General features: G+C 49.5%; 1 protein-coding gene across 1 annotated transcript; it reads left to right on the top strand.

Annotated features, from left to right (window-relative positions):
* Positions 1-5,861: 5,861 nt before the first annotated feature.
* Positions 5,862-12,911, top strand: Krt4 (keratin 4). Its single transcript, XM_020160311.2, has 9 exons — positions 5,862-6,437; positions 8,192-8,406; positions 9,361-9,421; positions 9,766-9,861; positions 10,508-10,672; positions 10,887-11,012; positions 11,434-11,654; positions 12,108-12,142; positions 12,243-12,911. Exons 1-9 carry the CDS (start codon positions 5,955-5,957, stop codon positions 12,419-12,421), a joined length of 1,581 nt encoding a protein of 526 aa, XP_020015900.1. The 5' UTR covers positions 5,862-5,954; the 3' UTR covers positions 12,422-12,911.
* Positions 12,912-14,213: the final 1,302 nt, after the last annotated feature.

The following is a 14,213-nucleotide window of genomic DNA, read 5'->3' as shown; positions in this document are numbered from 1 at the left end:
GTTCGCTGAGGACTCTTCTGCCTGGGGAGCTGAAATGTGTCAATTGATTAACGCCCTGAGAGTAGAGGCAGCAAGTGCCCCATGCTCACTGAGTCCCTGTCCAAGCTGGCTTAGGTGCTTGGCTCAGTACCACTGCTTCCTGGGCTGGTGCCTAGTGCACAGGAGCCTGAGGCTCAGAGGGAGGGTCAAGTTGCTAAAGGGAGGCCTTTCCAGCTGCTGGGGGCTTGCCTGTCACTCGCTAGTCCCATGGAGTCTGTTCTGCCCTTCACTGTTCTGAAGGATAGCCAGTATGATTTGTTCAGTGCAGAGATCCTGGCCTCAGATCTAGACAGGCTCAGGTTTAAATCCCAGTTCGGCCACTTAGTAGTTGTGTGACTTTGAGCAAGTTATTTAACCTCTCTAAATCCAGTTTCCTTCTTTTTAAAACCCGGGTTGTGAGGACAACATGTATACAGCATCTGGCTTAGGGGCTCTCACAAAAGTAGGTGTCCCTTGCTTCCTTTTTACCTGGCTTCTGGGTCCCCAGTGCACCCTCTTGGAGGAAGGTGATCTCTCTCAGCTCGACACCCAATCATCAATATAAACCCACTTTTAATTGGCTGTTGTGCTTTACAAGTATGTTAATTTGCTGCAGCGTTCAGCAGGGGCTATATGCTACCCCATCTTACAGGGGAGGCAATTGAAGGTTTCAGAAGTCAATGCTGGCCTGGCTGATTAGGGGCTGTGATTTCATACCCTCTCTCCTTTCTCCACTGAAGCTCCCTTGGACCCACTTCTGGCCCTCACTGAATCCTAGAACCCTCCTTCTATTGTGTTTCTTAGAATTGCCTCCTTTCCTCCTCAGCCCTATAGCTCTCTACCCTGAGCCTGCACCCCACTCCTCAACCTACACCAAATGATTCCATCTGGCTGACCGCTCAGCCAGGCCTCCTGTCCCCAGTCTGGCACTAGTTCTGTCTCTCCCCAGAACCTCCCACTGGCCCCTGAATGCTCCTGGCCACTCCTGGTAGAGCCTTTGCTCTTTCAGCCTGTTCACTCATCCTCCTTGAATCCCAAGAAGCCAGGCAAGCTGTGGCCAGGGCTGGGGCTGGCAGCAGAGGGATTTTTGAGCCAAATCCTATAGCACAGCTCAGGAACACAAGGCCTAGCACTTGTCAAAACAGCTCCTCCCCACGTGGGAGTCAGGCATACTTGCAGAGCACCGCTTGAGGACTAGACCACTCCCAATGCATGTACTTCTAGGGATAATAGCGAAAGCTTTCTGAGTGCCTTCTCTTTGCTGACTCAATCTCCCCAACAGCTTGTGGTATAAGCACTATTATCACTCCTATTTGGCAGACGAGGAAAAAAATAAATAACTTATCTGGGGTCACACAGCTAATAACTAGCAGAGCTGGGTGTGGAATCCAAGGGCCTGCTACAAAACCCCATGCTCCTCACCTAGGTTATGCTACTCACATTGAAGGAATAGAGGAGTAGGGGGTGCTGGTGCTAGAGGGGGTACTGAATGCAAATCTAGTCCAAATTTGGCATTTTGTAGGAGACAAAATGGACTAAGAGGGGAAGAACTTGACTAAAAGCCCCAATAAACCAATATCAGAATAAAAACACCATGGCATTATTGAAATGAAGTTTAAGGGTTACAAACTGAATAATAGAGATAGCTTGAATTATCATGTAATAAAACTCATCGATTACAGCATTTTCTGGGAAATCCTCCTGCTAACGACATGCAATTCAGAAATCCTTGCTGAGGGGTCCCACATGGAGTTCCTGGAGCCTGAGGACCCCAAGGACTGCTTCAGGAGGCCTGGGGGAGGCCAGCAGGCCAGAAAGCCCATGATCCCTCCTCTGTGCCAGTCATAGCCTCTCTCCTTTCTCCTGGCTTCCCTGGGGTTGTGCATTTGAGTTTGTTGCAAGAGTAATTTTGTTGCAGGATGATTGGACAGCCCCAGATGGCATATGCCAGGATGGGAGACCAAGAGGGGCTGCCCTGTGGCCCCAGAGAAAGGACCCCCAGGGCGCAGGCCCCACCCTGGCTCTGAGGAGTCTGTCATAGCCACTTTGAAAGTGCTGACAGTTCTGACCTACAGTCTCTGATCCCCTTGTTGACTCTGGCTCCCTAAGAGTGACTCAGACGACCCCTCTTCCCCTCGCAGCAGTTGAGCTTGGGTGACCTAGTGGAGCAAAGGCACTGACCCGGCCAGGAGGGCAGGGCACTTTCCCACAACATGCACCGGGTTTGCTGCTGGGAGTGACAAAGGCCTAGGGATCTGTAATCCCAGGCTGAATGTGAGAGCTTTGCCCTGGGCAAACACACCCTCCCATCCCAGCTCCACACCCGGCAGCTGCTCATCGTTCATGTCAAGATTGGGATGGCTGCCAAAGGAAGCAGGCTTATGGGGGAAATGGCCAAAGCTGTGTGTGTGGCGCTGGCTGTGAGGGGGGACCAGCTGTCAGCTGTCATGGCCAGGTAGAACCTTGCTCAGTCACCTGCCTTTGGCCCACATAGGAAAACAGACATCTTTCCCACAAAAAGCTCTTCTCTCTGTCTTTCCACCATGGGGTGTAAAGCTCTCTTGCTTGGGAAATTCTTCCTTGTATCTGTCTTTTTTTTTTTGCAGTAGAGGGATTTGAACTTAGGGCCTCATGCTTGCTAGGCAGGTGCTGGACTACTTGAGCCACTCTGCCAGCCTTTTATATCTATCTTTAGTTTTTGAGCTGCAGGTTGAAGATTCTGTGAACTTCTGGCAATTCTGATTTGATAATAAGGACACAGGGTGTGGTTCTAGACCAGAACTTTCTTCCTATTTCATTTGGGTTCATCATGGGATTTGTGATTAAATTAATTTGGATTAAGTTAACTAGAGGACACAGTGTTGACCCAAGACCATGTCCTACCTTATAGAGGACAAAGCCACACATATTAAGGCACCAATGATGTGACAGAGGAGGGACAGAAAGGCGATGAGTCAGGTCTGCAGAGCATGCAGCTTGTTGCCAAGACTATACTGCTGTTCTGGTGGGCTATGGGCTGCTGAAGATTCTGTGTGGGGCAGGTTTGTCCTCAGGGCAAGGTCACAAGCTTTGAAGCCAGACAGGACTGGCTTCCCATCTTCATTCCTTCCTTGCTGTGGGATTTCAGGTAAGTTACATAACCTCTGTGAGCCTCAATGGTGACAGCTCTGAAGTGGGCATAGCAACACCTCCTTTGCAGGGTTGTTGTGAGGAACGAAACTTGTAAGAAAAGCACTGAGTGTTCACATAACAAGAGTTCCATGTGGGAGTCCCTTCTACCTAGAAAACACTGGTGTTTCCCTCAGCTTACTTTTCATTTTGGAGATGGCATATGCTTCAGAGAAGTCCCCCATCAGGGCTCTCTGGTTTGGGTGCCCCACTGGCACAAAACAAGACTGATAATTATATATCCTGTATTATTCCCTGAACATCCATCTGGTTTCTGGCTTGAATTTTATTTCATCACTGGGCCCAAATCTAGGCACAGTGTATCTGTGTCATTTTCTTTGAGGATTGGAGTGCTATGGCTGCAGATATGTAACCCAAGGACATGTCATGAGCCACCTTGAGGCTTTAGGCTTTACATCTGTCCATGCCAACCCTCCATCAAGCCCAGAAAGTCTGCTCAAAGCCTCAGGGTCAGCAGAGGAAGGAGTGGTGGGTGAGAGGTGTGAGATCGAGGTGGCAGAGGGGGGTGGCTCTCAGATATCCTCTCCCCTATAGTCCCCTAGCTCTGGAGTAGCTTCCTTCTTCATGTGCCTGGGATGGACTTAGACTGGGATGCCAGTGCCCCATTGTCCCTTCATCTTAAGCAGCAGTTCTGTCAAGTGTGTTTGGTGCCCGATTCTGGCCTGGCCAGTATCCACGGTAGCTATATTGACTTTGCCCAGGTGAGAGGCCTTTGGGACCAGGCTGATGTGGGTTGAAGCTCGGGCTCTAATAAATGCTGGGAGCAACTTTACTTCTCTGAGTGTTCATGTCTTCATTCATAAGCAGAGCTAATGATACCAACTGCATTGAGTTGTTAGCTGACTTGCTGACCCAGTGCATATAAGTAAGTTGTTCAGAAAAGAGTGTGACACCAAGCCAGCACTCAGTAAACACTGGGAGAAACTGGCTCTGCAGTTTGCCTGCTTGGGCTGACTACTGCTTGAGCCTTCTTTTGTGGGTGTGTGATGGGCCTGGTACCCCATCCCTCCCAGCCACAGTGCTGCACCCCATCCATTTACTGGAGACCACCTGGGCAGTGGCAGGGAGAAGTCAACAGGGTTGAGGCAGGTTGAGGGGAGAGGGCGAGGGTAGAGCTGGGAGGAGAAGGAGCTGGTGGAGCTCCTGGCTGGTTTGGCCTCCTTTGCATCCCTGTCCTGGGGGCCTGGACCCCTGACCACTCTAATCTCCACCTATGTCCCTGCTCTCCCTCTGTGTATGGAGGGAACCCATTCATTACTGCTGGGCCAGCTCTGGCTTGCAGGATTATCCAGGCTCTGGTCACTGCTCTTTCTCAGATCTGGGGTCATTTCCTCTATGATGGACTGCAGAGAGGAGGGGGACATAGATTTATCCAAAATGCCCTTGAAAGTGGTAATGGCATAGCTTGGACAGGAAAGAATGAATGCTACTGACCTCCTATGTGCTTGGCACTATAGGTACCTTGTCTCATTACCTGTGACACAGATGTCTCATTTTATAGATGAGAAGATGGGTTGGATAGGCTCAGAGAGGTTAGATGATCTGCCCGAGGATACACAGCTACCTACTGGCAACAGGTGGAGTTTGGACCCATATTAGTTGCTCTTAAATTAGTGTTTAAAATCATGGCTCTGAGAAGGTCCCTTCAGTTTCATCATTCTGCCAAGAAGGTCCCCAGCACCAAAAAAAGTTTGGAACTCCTGCCCTGAATGCTGGGGCCATTTAGGAGAAAGAGAATGTGTTCTGATCTAGGGGAGCAAAGCAAACCCCATAGCAGCAGGGGGGTCCCGGGGTTCCTGCCTTTAAGGCCAGCCTGGAGCAGGGTCCTCCCTCCAGCAGTGAGCATGTGCAGACCCATGGAGACTGAAGGAGCAGTGGAAGTCCTGGGGCTGAGGCAGAGAGTGAAGGTCTCTTAAGGGGACATGTGGACCCCTCACATCCCTCTCTACTCATTGCCTGGCTCATGCCAGGTGGGTAACCCACAACTGTGGGTCAAATTGGAGGGAGTCTGGGTTTAGATTTGGGAGGCTACGGGAGGGGAATATAGCAGATGACCTCTTCTGCATGTGTACATAGGGCCAAGTACACACCGAGGGATAAGAATGACAATAATACAAAGTGTACATACAGCTTCTGACAGTTTACAAAGCATTCTATGAATGATGACCTCAGTTTTGAAAAACAGTGAAGGTAAATATTTGTATAAATTTCCAATCTCTGGGTGAAGTGACGAGCTCAGAGGGTGACTTGCTCAAGGTATGCAGACTGTAGGGGGCAACTCGTGCCCTTTAACCCAGGCTATTGGGTCCCAGATTCTGTGGTGTGATGGGCTGGGGTGTGAGAAGAAGGGTGATGGACTTTCTTGTCTAGAACAGGAACCACCATGGGGCTGGTGAGGTGAGAGAGCAGTGAGGGCTGCAGGGCTGGGCCCAGGTGGGGCCTGTGATGAAGAAGGCCCTGGGTGCTGGCTCTGGTTCTCCTGGAGGGGAAGGGATGGGATCCAGCAACCTGTGCCCTCCCAGTGACTTCTGCAGGTGTGTTAGTGACATACTCAGCAGGTGTGAGAAGGATGGGCCTGTGCCAAAGGCCAAGCCCAGGGATGTTTCGGATTTTTCCCTTTATGCCCCTGTTACTAAGCTCTGCCGTTCCAGCCCATATAAGAGACCCAGGCTGAGGGCTCCAGCATTCACTGGCCTGGCCCCTTTCGCCTCTGTCCTACAGCTCTGAGCTCACCTCCTCCTTCAGTCATGATTGCCAGACAGCAGAGTGTCCGGAGTGGGCCCCGGGGCTTCAGCTGTGGCTCAGCCATCGTTGGTGGGAGCAAGAGGGTTGCCTTCAGCTCAGCCTCCATGTCTGGGGGTGCGGGGCGCTTCTCCTCTGGGGGCTTTGGCAGTAGGAGCCTCTACAACCTTGGAGGGAACAGGAGCATCTCCTGCAGCGTGGCTGGGTCCCGCCAAGGTGCTGGCTTTGGGGTTGCTGGAGGCTTTGGTGCTGGGAGCTTTGGTTTTGGTGCTGGAAGCCTTGGTGGTGGATTTGGAGGCTCCTTCAATGGCCGGGGTGGTCCTGGTTTCCCAGTCTGCCCCGCTGGGGGGATCCAGGAAGTCAGCATCAACCAGAGCTTGCTGACACCCCTCCAAGTGGTGATTGACCCTGAGATCCAGAAAATCCGGACTGAGGAGCGTGAGCAAATCAAGACTCTGAACAACAAGTTTGCCTCCTTCATCGACAAGGTGCGTGAGCAGTGTCCTAGGCCAGAGAGGGTGGCTGAGCAAGGGCTCCTGAGTCCTGGAATCTCAGACCTGTTCAGTGGGGAAAACCACCGCGCTTCTCTGACCTCAACTTTCGCTGTGAAGGGGAATTATTACTCTGAGTCTTCTTTTTTTCCCCCTGACTGTGGGAAGACAGGATGCTCAAAGCAGTTCAACGTTTTCAGAACGCCAGACAAGTTGGGTCATCTAGGGACCAATCACTGGCTTCTCTGATTTTAGTCACTCCAGCTATAAAGTTGGTTCATTGTTTCCCTGCTTTTTCTCAGGCTTTGGTTTTTGGAAATAACAGTTAACTCCACTGATAATTTAACTATTGGCACTTCTGTTCTGGGGGCAGAAGAAAACCAAATTGCTTTTGCAGACAGAAAAGGGACTGATGTCCATGGCAGACTCTAGGTGTCAACAGGACCCTGGGATCTCTCTTTTCTTGTCTTGGGGTAACTGCTCATCTCTGTGACTGTTTGAGAAGAAGAGGAGATGGGGCAATCTTTTCTTTTTATAGACCAGCTTCCTTTTTTCATGCAAGGTCTGGACATTCAAGTTGTGTAGGCTCAGTGACAGCTAAGCATGATGGATGATGGTGAGCAGGTCAGCCCAGAGAATGGAGTCACCCATAGTCTTCAATGACTATGGGGACAAGTATAGCACTTGGTCCAGGCTCTCCTGGGTCTCAGTGCATCAAAGTCTTAGACCCCTGGACTACTAGGGAGGTGGAAGGGGAAGGGAAAGCGGGGAGGGAAGAGGAGCAGTGGGGAAATAGAGTAACAGAGGAGCTAACTATGATTCAAGTACATGATATTCATGTATGGAAATGTCATGATGACATTTAATATATGCCTCTAAAAAGAGGTCCTAGGTTTCTTAGATGTATGGAGCAAGAGTGACTCACCATGGAGTAGACTGAGTGGGCCCCTTTGCTCTTCTTGCTGGTCTGAATAAACCTGTAGTAGCTTAAGGAAGCTTTAGTGTGACCCTAGGACACACAGACAGACATGAAGCAAGACTAAGGCTTCTTTGTGCCTCCTTGTTTCATCTCTCTTCACCACACCTTTTGGGTTCAGAAGGTGATCAGTCCCCTTCATCAGCTTTCCTTTTAATTCTGGAGCTGTCTTGCTAAACCGCTCCCTTGTCTTGTCTGACTGGGTCTTTCATAGAAAGACAGAAGTGCCTGACTGAATGAATTCTAGCTGAGACTCAGAACCGATTTAGGGGCCTTGGCTATAAATACCTATACTCCACGTACACAGGTTCATAGGGACACACCAGACCCATTGATAAATCAGCTTATTTTGAAAATCTTTAGCAAACTTATCTTTTCTTTGTCCTGGGTCAGGATCACTTGAATGCAGAAGTTGCCAGACTGTGGTTGAAGCTCCTGATTTTATTTTATTTGATTATTTCATAGAAGCTTCATGTTCTTCTTTAGCAACTCACCCTGGGGGGGTTGGGTTATTATGGTCAGGAAGCCAGTTTTGCTGCACTCCTGGGCCCTGATGCTATTTTCCACAGTCCAGGGAGCCAAACTGGCCCACCATGGACATCCTAGTGAATAGTGTTCTGGAGTTGCAATGTGGTGGCCTATTTGGGTGGCTGTTAGGTGGCCTGGTTGCATGGATTCACAGGTTAGTGTTAGCCTTGGTGTTCCTCTTGTGAAAGCTTCCGGCCCTCATCAGTTGGCAGATGCCTTTTTTTTTTTTTTTTTTTTTTTAATACAGGTGCGGTTCTTGGAGCAACAGAATAAGGTCCTGGAGACCAAATGGAACCTCCTCCAGAAGCAGACGACCACCACATCCCCTAGAAACCTGGACTCCTTCTTTGAGACCTACATCACTGCCCTAAGGAAGCAGGCAGACACATTGGTCAATGACAAAGGACGCCTGCAGTCTGAGCTGAAGATCATGCAGGATAGCGTGGAGGACTTCAAGACCAAGTACGTCAGAGGGAGGAAGGACCTCCAACACCTCTGCCTGGAGGGCTCAGGCTCTCCGGCTCCTCTCTAGTAGTTTAGAATCTCAGGCTCTGAAGAGATTGCCAGGGAGCCAGGAAGGTCCTCTAAACCTGTCCCCTGTACATACATGGTCATATTTTCACAGGGTGAGGCCTAGTAACCACGAGTTGCCCCAAACAGAAAATTAGTGATAGGTTCAGGGAGTGAACAGGCAAGATAAGAAACCAAATGGGTGAAAAGCAGAATAGCATGGTCAGAAGCATATAGATTACAGAGACAGATGGAGCTGCTTTGAATATTGATTCTTCACTTACTAGCTTGTGACCTTGGGTAAATTGTGTAACATCTCTGAGCTTGGTTTCCTTAATCTTTAATGGGGATAACATTTTTTAATCTTTAAAATGGGGATAATATACTACCTACGGGCTGTGAGAATTAAATGAAATGAGATAGAGAAAAGACATAGTGTAGTATTGGAAATATAAGAACATACAATACATAGTAGCTATTACTTTTCTCACTGTAGAATTGGGTTGAGAAAGTAAACCCCAATCCTTTCTCTCAATTTATACACCAAACAAAGGGAACTGGAGTGTGAGCAACATTTCTGAGAATTTAATCTGCCAAAATGACCAAAAGGACAGTCTTTCTAAAGGATAAAATCCTTTAGAACATTGCTGATTTTTTCCCCTTACATCTTAACTCATGAAAATAGTCTTTTTGAAGTTTTATTTTTATGTCTCTGAATAAACTGTTGATCTCACAGATGGCAATTACTCAACAAATATACAATGGATGAATTCTTATGGACATGGGAAACAAACCTAATTACCTGGCTATTTCCAAGTAGTTAGATATTTGGGAACAAGCAGCAGAGATCCGAGAAACACTAGCTCACTGTGGGCTTTGTCGTCTCCTTCCTGTCCCCACCCCCAGATATGAAGATGAGATCAACAAGCGCACATCTGCGGAGAATGACTTTGTGGTTCTCAAGAAGGTAAAGATGGAGGCCAGTGGGAAGAAGCTTCCAGGTTCCCTCCCCATTGGGAGTGGTTCTTGGCTTGAGTGTTGAGTTTTGTTCATCTCTGCCTCATTTCCACCTCACTTGGTATTATCCAGATGTATGCCATCAAAGGAAGTGGGCAGTGGACCAAGTTCTAAGGAATTGAGCTTAAGAGAAAAAGCTTATTTGGACAATTAAGTTCCATGTGTTCAGGGGGCTTTAGGGTCAGAAGATATCAAATAATTAGTCCCTCACCAGATCATCTGATTCTGTGTAGCTATTCCTAGTAGGTGTTGATTGACACCCCTGCTCCCATTATTTCTCCTCTTCCTTTGCAGGATGTGGATGCCGCCTACACAAACAAGGTTGAGTTGGAGACCAAGGTGGATAGCCTTAATGATGAGATCAACTTCCTGAGGCTCTTTTATGAAGCGGTGAGGACTCCATCCATTCAGGGGAAGGGAATCTGCCATCTAAGAGGTTGTGAATTGGGATTCACAGCTCTTAGAAAGGACTCCAACCCCCTTACTTGTCAAAGCCATACATAGAAAGGATTGGAGTAAAGTAGGAGATTCATCTGAGAGATTCTCAAAATCAGATGTTGTCTTAAAGAAGTGATAAGAGCTAAAGATTGCAAGAGATAGGATTCATTGCTGTCTACCATTTTTTTTTCTGGTAAAATAGATCCATTTCATTTCCTTCCATCCAGCACACCAAGCACCCACACCACACTAGATATGAAGTGCTTATGGTTCCTGGGGAGCAGTAAAGACTAGAGGCATTGCTTTTCCATCCTGATATGTCACCAATCCTTCATGTTTTATTTTTATTTTTTGTGTGTATGTGATACTGGGGTGTGAACTCAGGGCCTCTTGCTTGCTGGACAGGTGCTCTACCACTTGAGCCACACCCTCAGCCAACAAACCCTTCATTTCCATTTAAAAATTTCACAAGCTTCCCTCTCCTTGCACACTGGGAATGCCAACTCTGCTTCTATATCATAGCCATTTTCATAGGAGTTTGGTGTCAGAGGTTGGAGGAGACTCTCCTGAGGGCTGATGTGAGACATGTGCCTTGCAGGAGCTGTCCCAGCTACAGACACATGTCTCCGACACATCCGTGGTCCTGTCCATGGACAACAACCGGAACCTGGATCTAGACAGCATCATCGCTGAGGTCCGCACCCAATATGAGGACATTGCCCAGAGGAGTAAGGCTGAGGTCGAGACCTGGTACCAGACCAAGGTGAGTGGTAGGATGTCTCAGGAGATGGGAGTGGTCTGGGCTCTGCTTTTAGCTTCCCCGAAGAGGTGATCATCAGCTCCAGCCAAGCAGATTCCCCCAGACATCAATGATCCTGCTCTGGTTGGGACTACTTGGTATTTTGTGTTATCTGTGCCAAATATGGCTGCTCTCACAGGCTCTACCCTAAAGCCCTTGACTCCTGGCTCCTTGTTAGGTCCAGCAGCTCCAGATCTCAGTTGACCAACATGGCGACAACCTGAAGAGCACCAAGAATGAGATTTCAGAGCTCAACAGGATGATCCAGAGGCTCCGGGCTGAGATTGAGAATGTCAAGAAGCAGGTAGGTGTTGCCTCCTCCCAGCTGAAGTGCCAAGTGAGAGATAGATGCTGCTATGGTGGACATGGAGATAAAGCACTGGATCAGAAGATCCCCGAGTTTGTCTGCAGGGTCTTGGTGACTCATTACACAAGTCATACCCAGATCCCTCAGCAGTATCCTAGCTAATGTGGCGTGAAACCTCCTATGCCGGTTTCCTGGCTCTGCTTCACTGAGTTTTACTCACTTTAACTTTTCAGTCTGTTGGAAACATTGGTAGGCCATGACTGGAGTAAATGAAATACCAGAAGTCAGGGAAGGTGAGGAGAGGGACAGACAGAATCTTGACATCTTAACCAAGGAAGGGTTGGCCCAGAAGGGACAGATAAGTGAAGATATTGAAAGCAGGGCATTAATGCTGCCTGTCCAATACCCTTGTACGCAGTGCGAGACTGTGCAGGCATCTGTGGTTGATGCAGAACAGCGTGGGGAGCTGGCCCTCAAGGATGCCTACAGTAAGCGTACAGAGTTGGAGGGAGCTCTGCAGAAGGCCAAAGAGGAGCTGGCCCGGATGCTGCACGAGTACCAGACACTCATGAGTGTCAAGCTGGCCTTGGACGTGGAGATAGCAACCTACCGAAAGCTGCTGGAGGGCGAGGAGTGCAGGTGAGGGAGAGGCAGGGCAGGAACATGGCATGCAGATTTTGGGACTGTGCTGGAATGTTTGCTTCAGTGCTGTGCTGATGCATTAAGAACCAGGACTTGGTGGATTCAGGGGTGGGCACTGGGTGCTGGTGGCTCACACCTGTAATCCTAGCTACTTGGGAGTCTGAGGTTGGAAGGATCGTGGTTTGAGGCCAGCCTAGGCAAATAGTTTGAGAGACCCCATCTCCAAAATAATCAGAGCGAAATGGACAGGAGATGTGACTCAAGCAGTAGAGTGTTTGCTTTGCAAATGTGAAGCCCTGAGTTCAAATCCCAAGCCCACCAAAAAAAAAAAAAGTAGGAACCAGTTGGCCATGTGAATCTGGCTGCTCACGGCTGGGATGGGAGAGGTGCTATGTATGAAGGAAGCGCGGCTTTGGTATTGCTGCGGTTCATGATTCTTTCTCCCCACAGGATGTCTGGGGAATGCCAGAGTGCTGTGAGCATCTGTAAGTACTTCTGCCCCTCCCATGGCCATTTGTTCACCCTGATCTAGGCTGAGGGTGGCTGGAGCTGTGGGAGTAACTGTGTTCTTTGTCTCTCCTGCAGCGGTAGTCAGTGGTGGTGCCAGTGCTGGAGGAGGCATCAGCGGAGGATTTGGAGGCAGCTCTGGATTTGGCCTGGGTGGTGGTTTTGGTTCTGGCTCTGGAATTGGCTTTGGGTTTGGCGGTGGCTCTAGCAGTAAGATCATCTCTTCCACCACCCTGACCAAGAGGTCCCAGCGATAGAGACAAGGTCCCTGCAGGCCCCTGTGTCCAACCAGGCCTGGCTCTGGTGTCTCTGTGCTCCCTTCACTTCACCTCCACCCTCTCTTCCGATGATTACCTTGCCAGAGTCATCTCCACTCTGCCCTGAGCTCTTTCTGCTCCAGGAACATTTTCTCGGCTGGGACATGGACCTTGCTCTTTTGGAGCTGGGTAACTTCTTCTTGACCTGGGCCTGGTAACCCCCCCTGGAACAGGAAGGGTGTCAGCTTTCACTTTCCATGGACAGAGAAAAGAATGATCAGGACTGTCAGGCTCATTTATGTCCCTTCCCAGCCCCACGCTACTCCCCACCAGGTCCTGGATATCCATCTGCTTCAGAACCAAACTCAGTCTCCATCGCTTGGCAGCAACCGGCTCTGCAAGGTTAGGACAAGAACTGCTTAGTGCCCCGTTCAGCTCTGCTCATTCCCTCTGTCTTTAATAAAATGCTTTTGTCATTCATTCTCAACAACTGTCTTTGTTTCCTGGGCAGGAGTCTCTAGAATCTCACATATTTAGATAATTTGAGGGGGTGGAGTGGACTAGGGCCCTGGCTCAAGGGATAGAGGACCAGTCTAGAAAGCACAAGGCCATGAGTTCAAACCCCAGTACCAGATAATTTAGGGGAAGGTAGACACTGAAAGATCTGTCTGTACCGATCAAGGCCATCTACCAACTTCTCAGGTCGCTATTTCTAAGGTGAACAGATTACAGAGGGCAGAAGTGCAGTGTAGGGAGCCTGTAGGCTGCTCACCAAGCAGGTGTCCTTATTCAAGAGACAACCAACAATCACACAAAGTATGCCCACTACAGGACAAGGACCCAAAAGAAACTGGAGTGAGCCTGGAGGGAGGGGCCAAAGTCTGTAGGTGTGGAGCATCTGACAGGTGTGAGGAGAGGCAGTACAGGGGCCTCTGCTGAGTAGAGAACATGGGGTGGTGGAGCTTAGGAAGAAAGCATACACTCCGTGTCTAGCAAAACCTTTATATTTATGAAATTCCATGCATGGGGCTAAATCCCAAAGGTCCCACAGGGTCTGGTTGTTTGGAGGAACACCAAAAGATTCTCCGGGAGCTGGCAGGTTTTGCTCCCTTCCTGCCTCCAAGGGGTGCCTAGGTTACAGTCCCTGAATGGTGGAGGTGGGAGAGCAGCAAAGGGGGCTGTTTCCCAGTTGGGACAACCCTAGAGATTGTGGTTGGCGCAATGCCAAGTGGGGAGAAGATGGTCAGATGGGAGGGCTTGAGCCTAGTCTTTGAGAATACCGCTTCTATCCTGGACCAATTCCAACATTCCTGGAGCAGACACTTTCCCCTTTCCTAGAGACAGACTGTGCAGCTCCCTATCTGCAGCCTGACCTGAGCCTTTCCCCTGCTGGTGCCGAATTCACACCTTGCCTGCAGAGGAGTTCATTATCTTGGTCCTCAGTGCAGTGCCCATGGGCTGATTTTGTGCAGACAGGAGAGTACAGGGTTTGCTTACAGCCAGTTCCTGCCCATGGAGCCTTGAGCAGACCCTGAGGTGTGCTGGGAGCTTCTCTTCCTCTGAGAAAACAGGGGGACAGGGTAGTCAAGGGTTAATCTCCTTGGCCCTGTCCTCCAGCAGGGACCTTTGCCAGGAGGTGACTCTATCCTTCATAAGCCCAGCTCTGCACCCTGCATTGTCTGCATTGGAACAGGAAGCATTTGAAGCCTTTGCAGCCAGTCAGGCAGCATTGACTTACCCACCACTCACCTCTCCCTTGGGAAAATACCCAGTTGGCTCCCTTTTGAGTTTC

The sequence above is a fragment of the Castor canadensis genome, chromosome 8 (genome assembly GCF_047511655.1).
Source record: "Castor canadensis chromosome 8, mCasCan1.hap1v2, whole genome shotgun sequence".
NCBI classification, from domain to species: Eukaryota; Metazoa; Chordata; class Mammalia; order Rodentia; family Castoridae; genus Castor; species Castor canadensis.
Note: the sequence above shows the minus strand (reverse complement) of the source record. Positions and strands in the feature narration are given on the sequence as shown.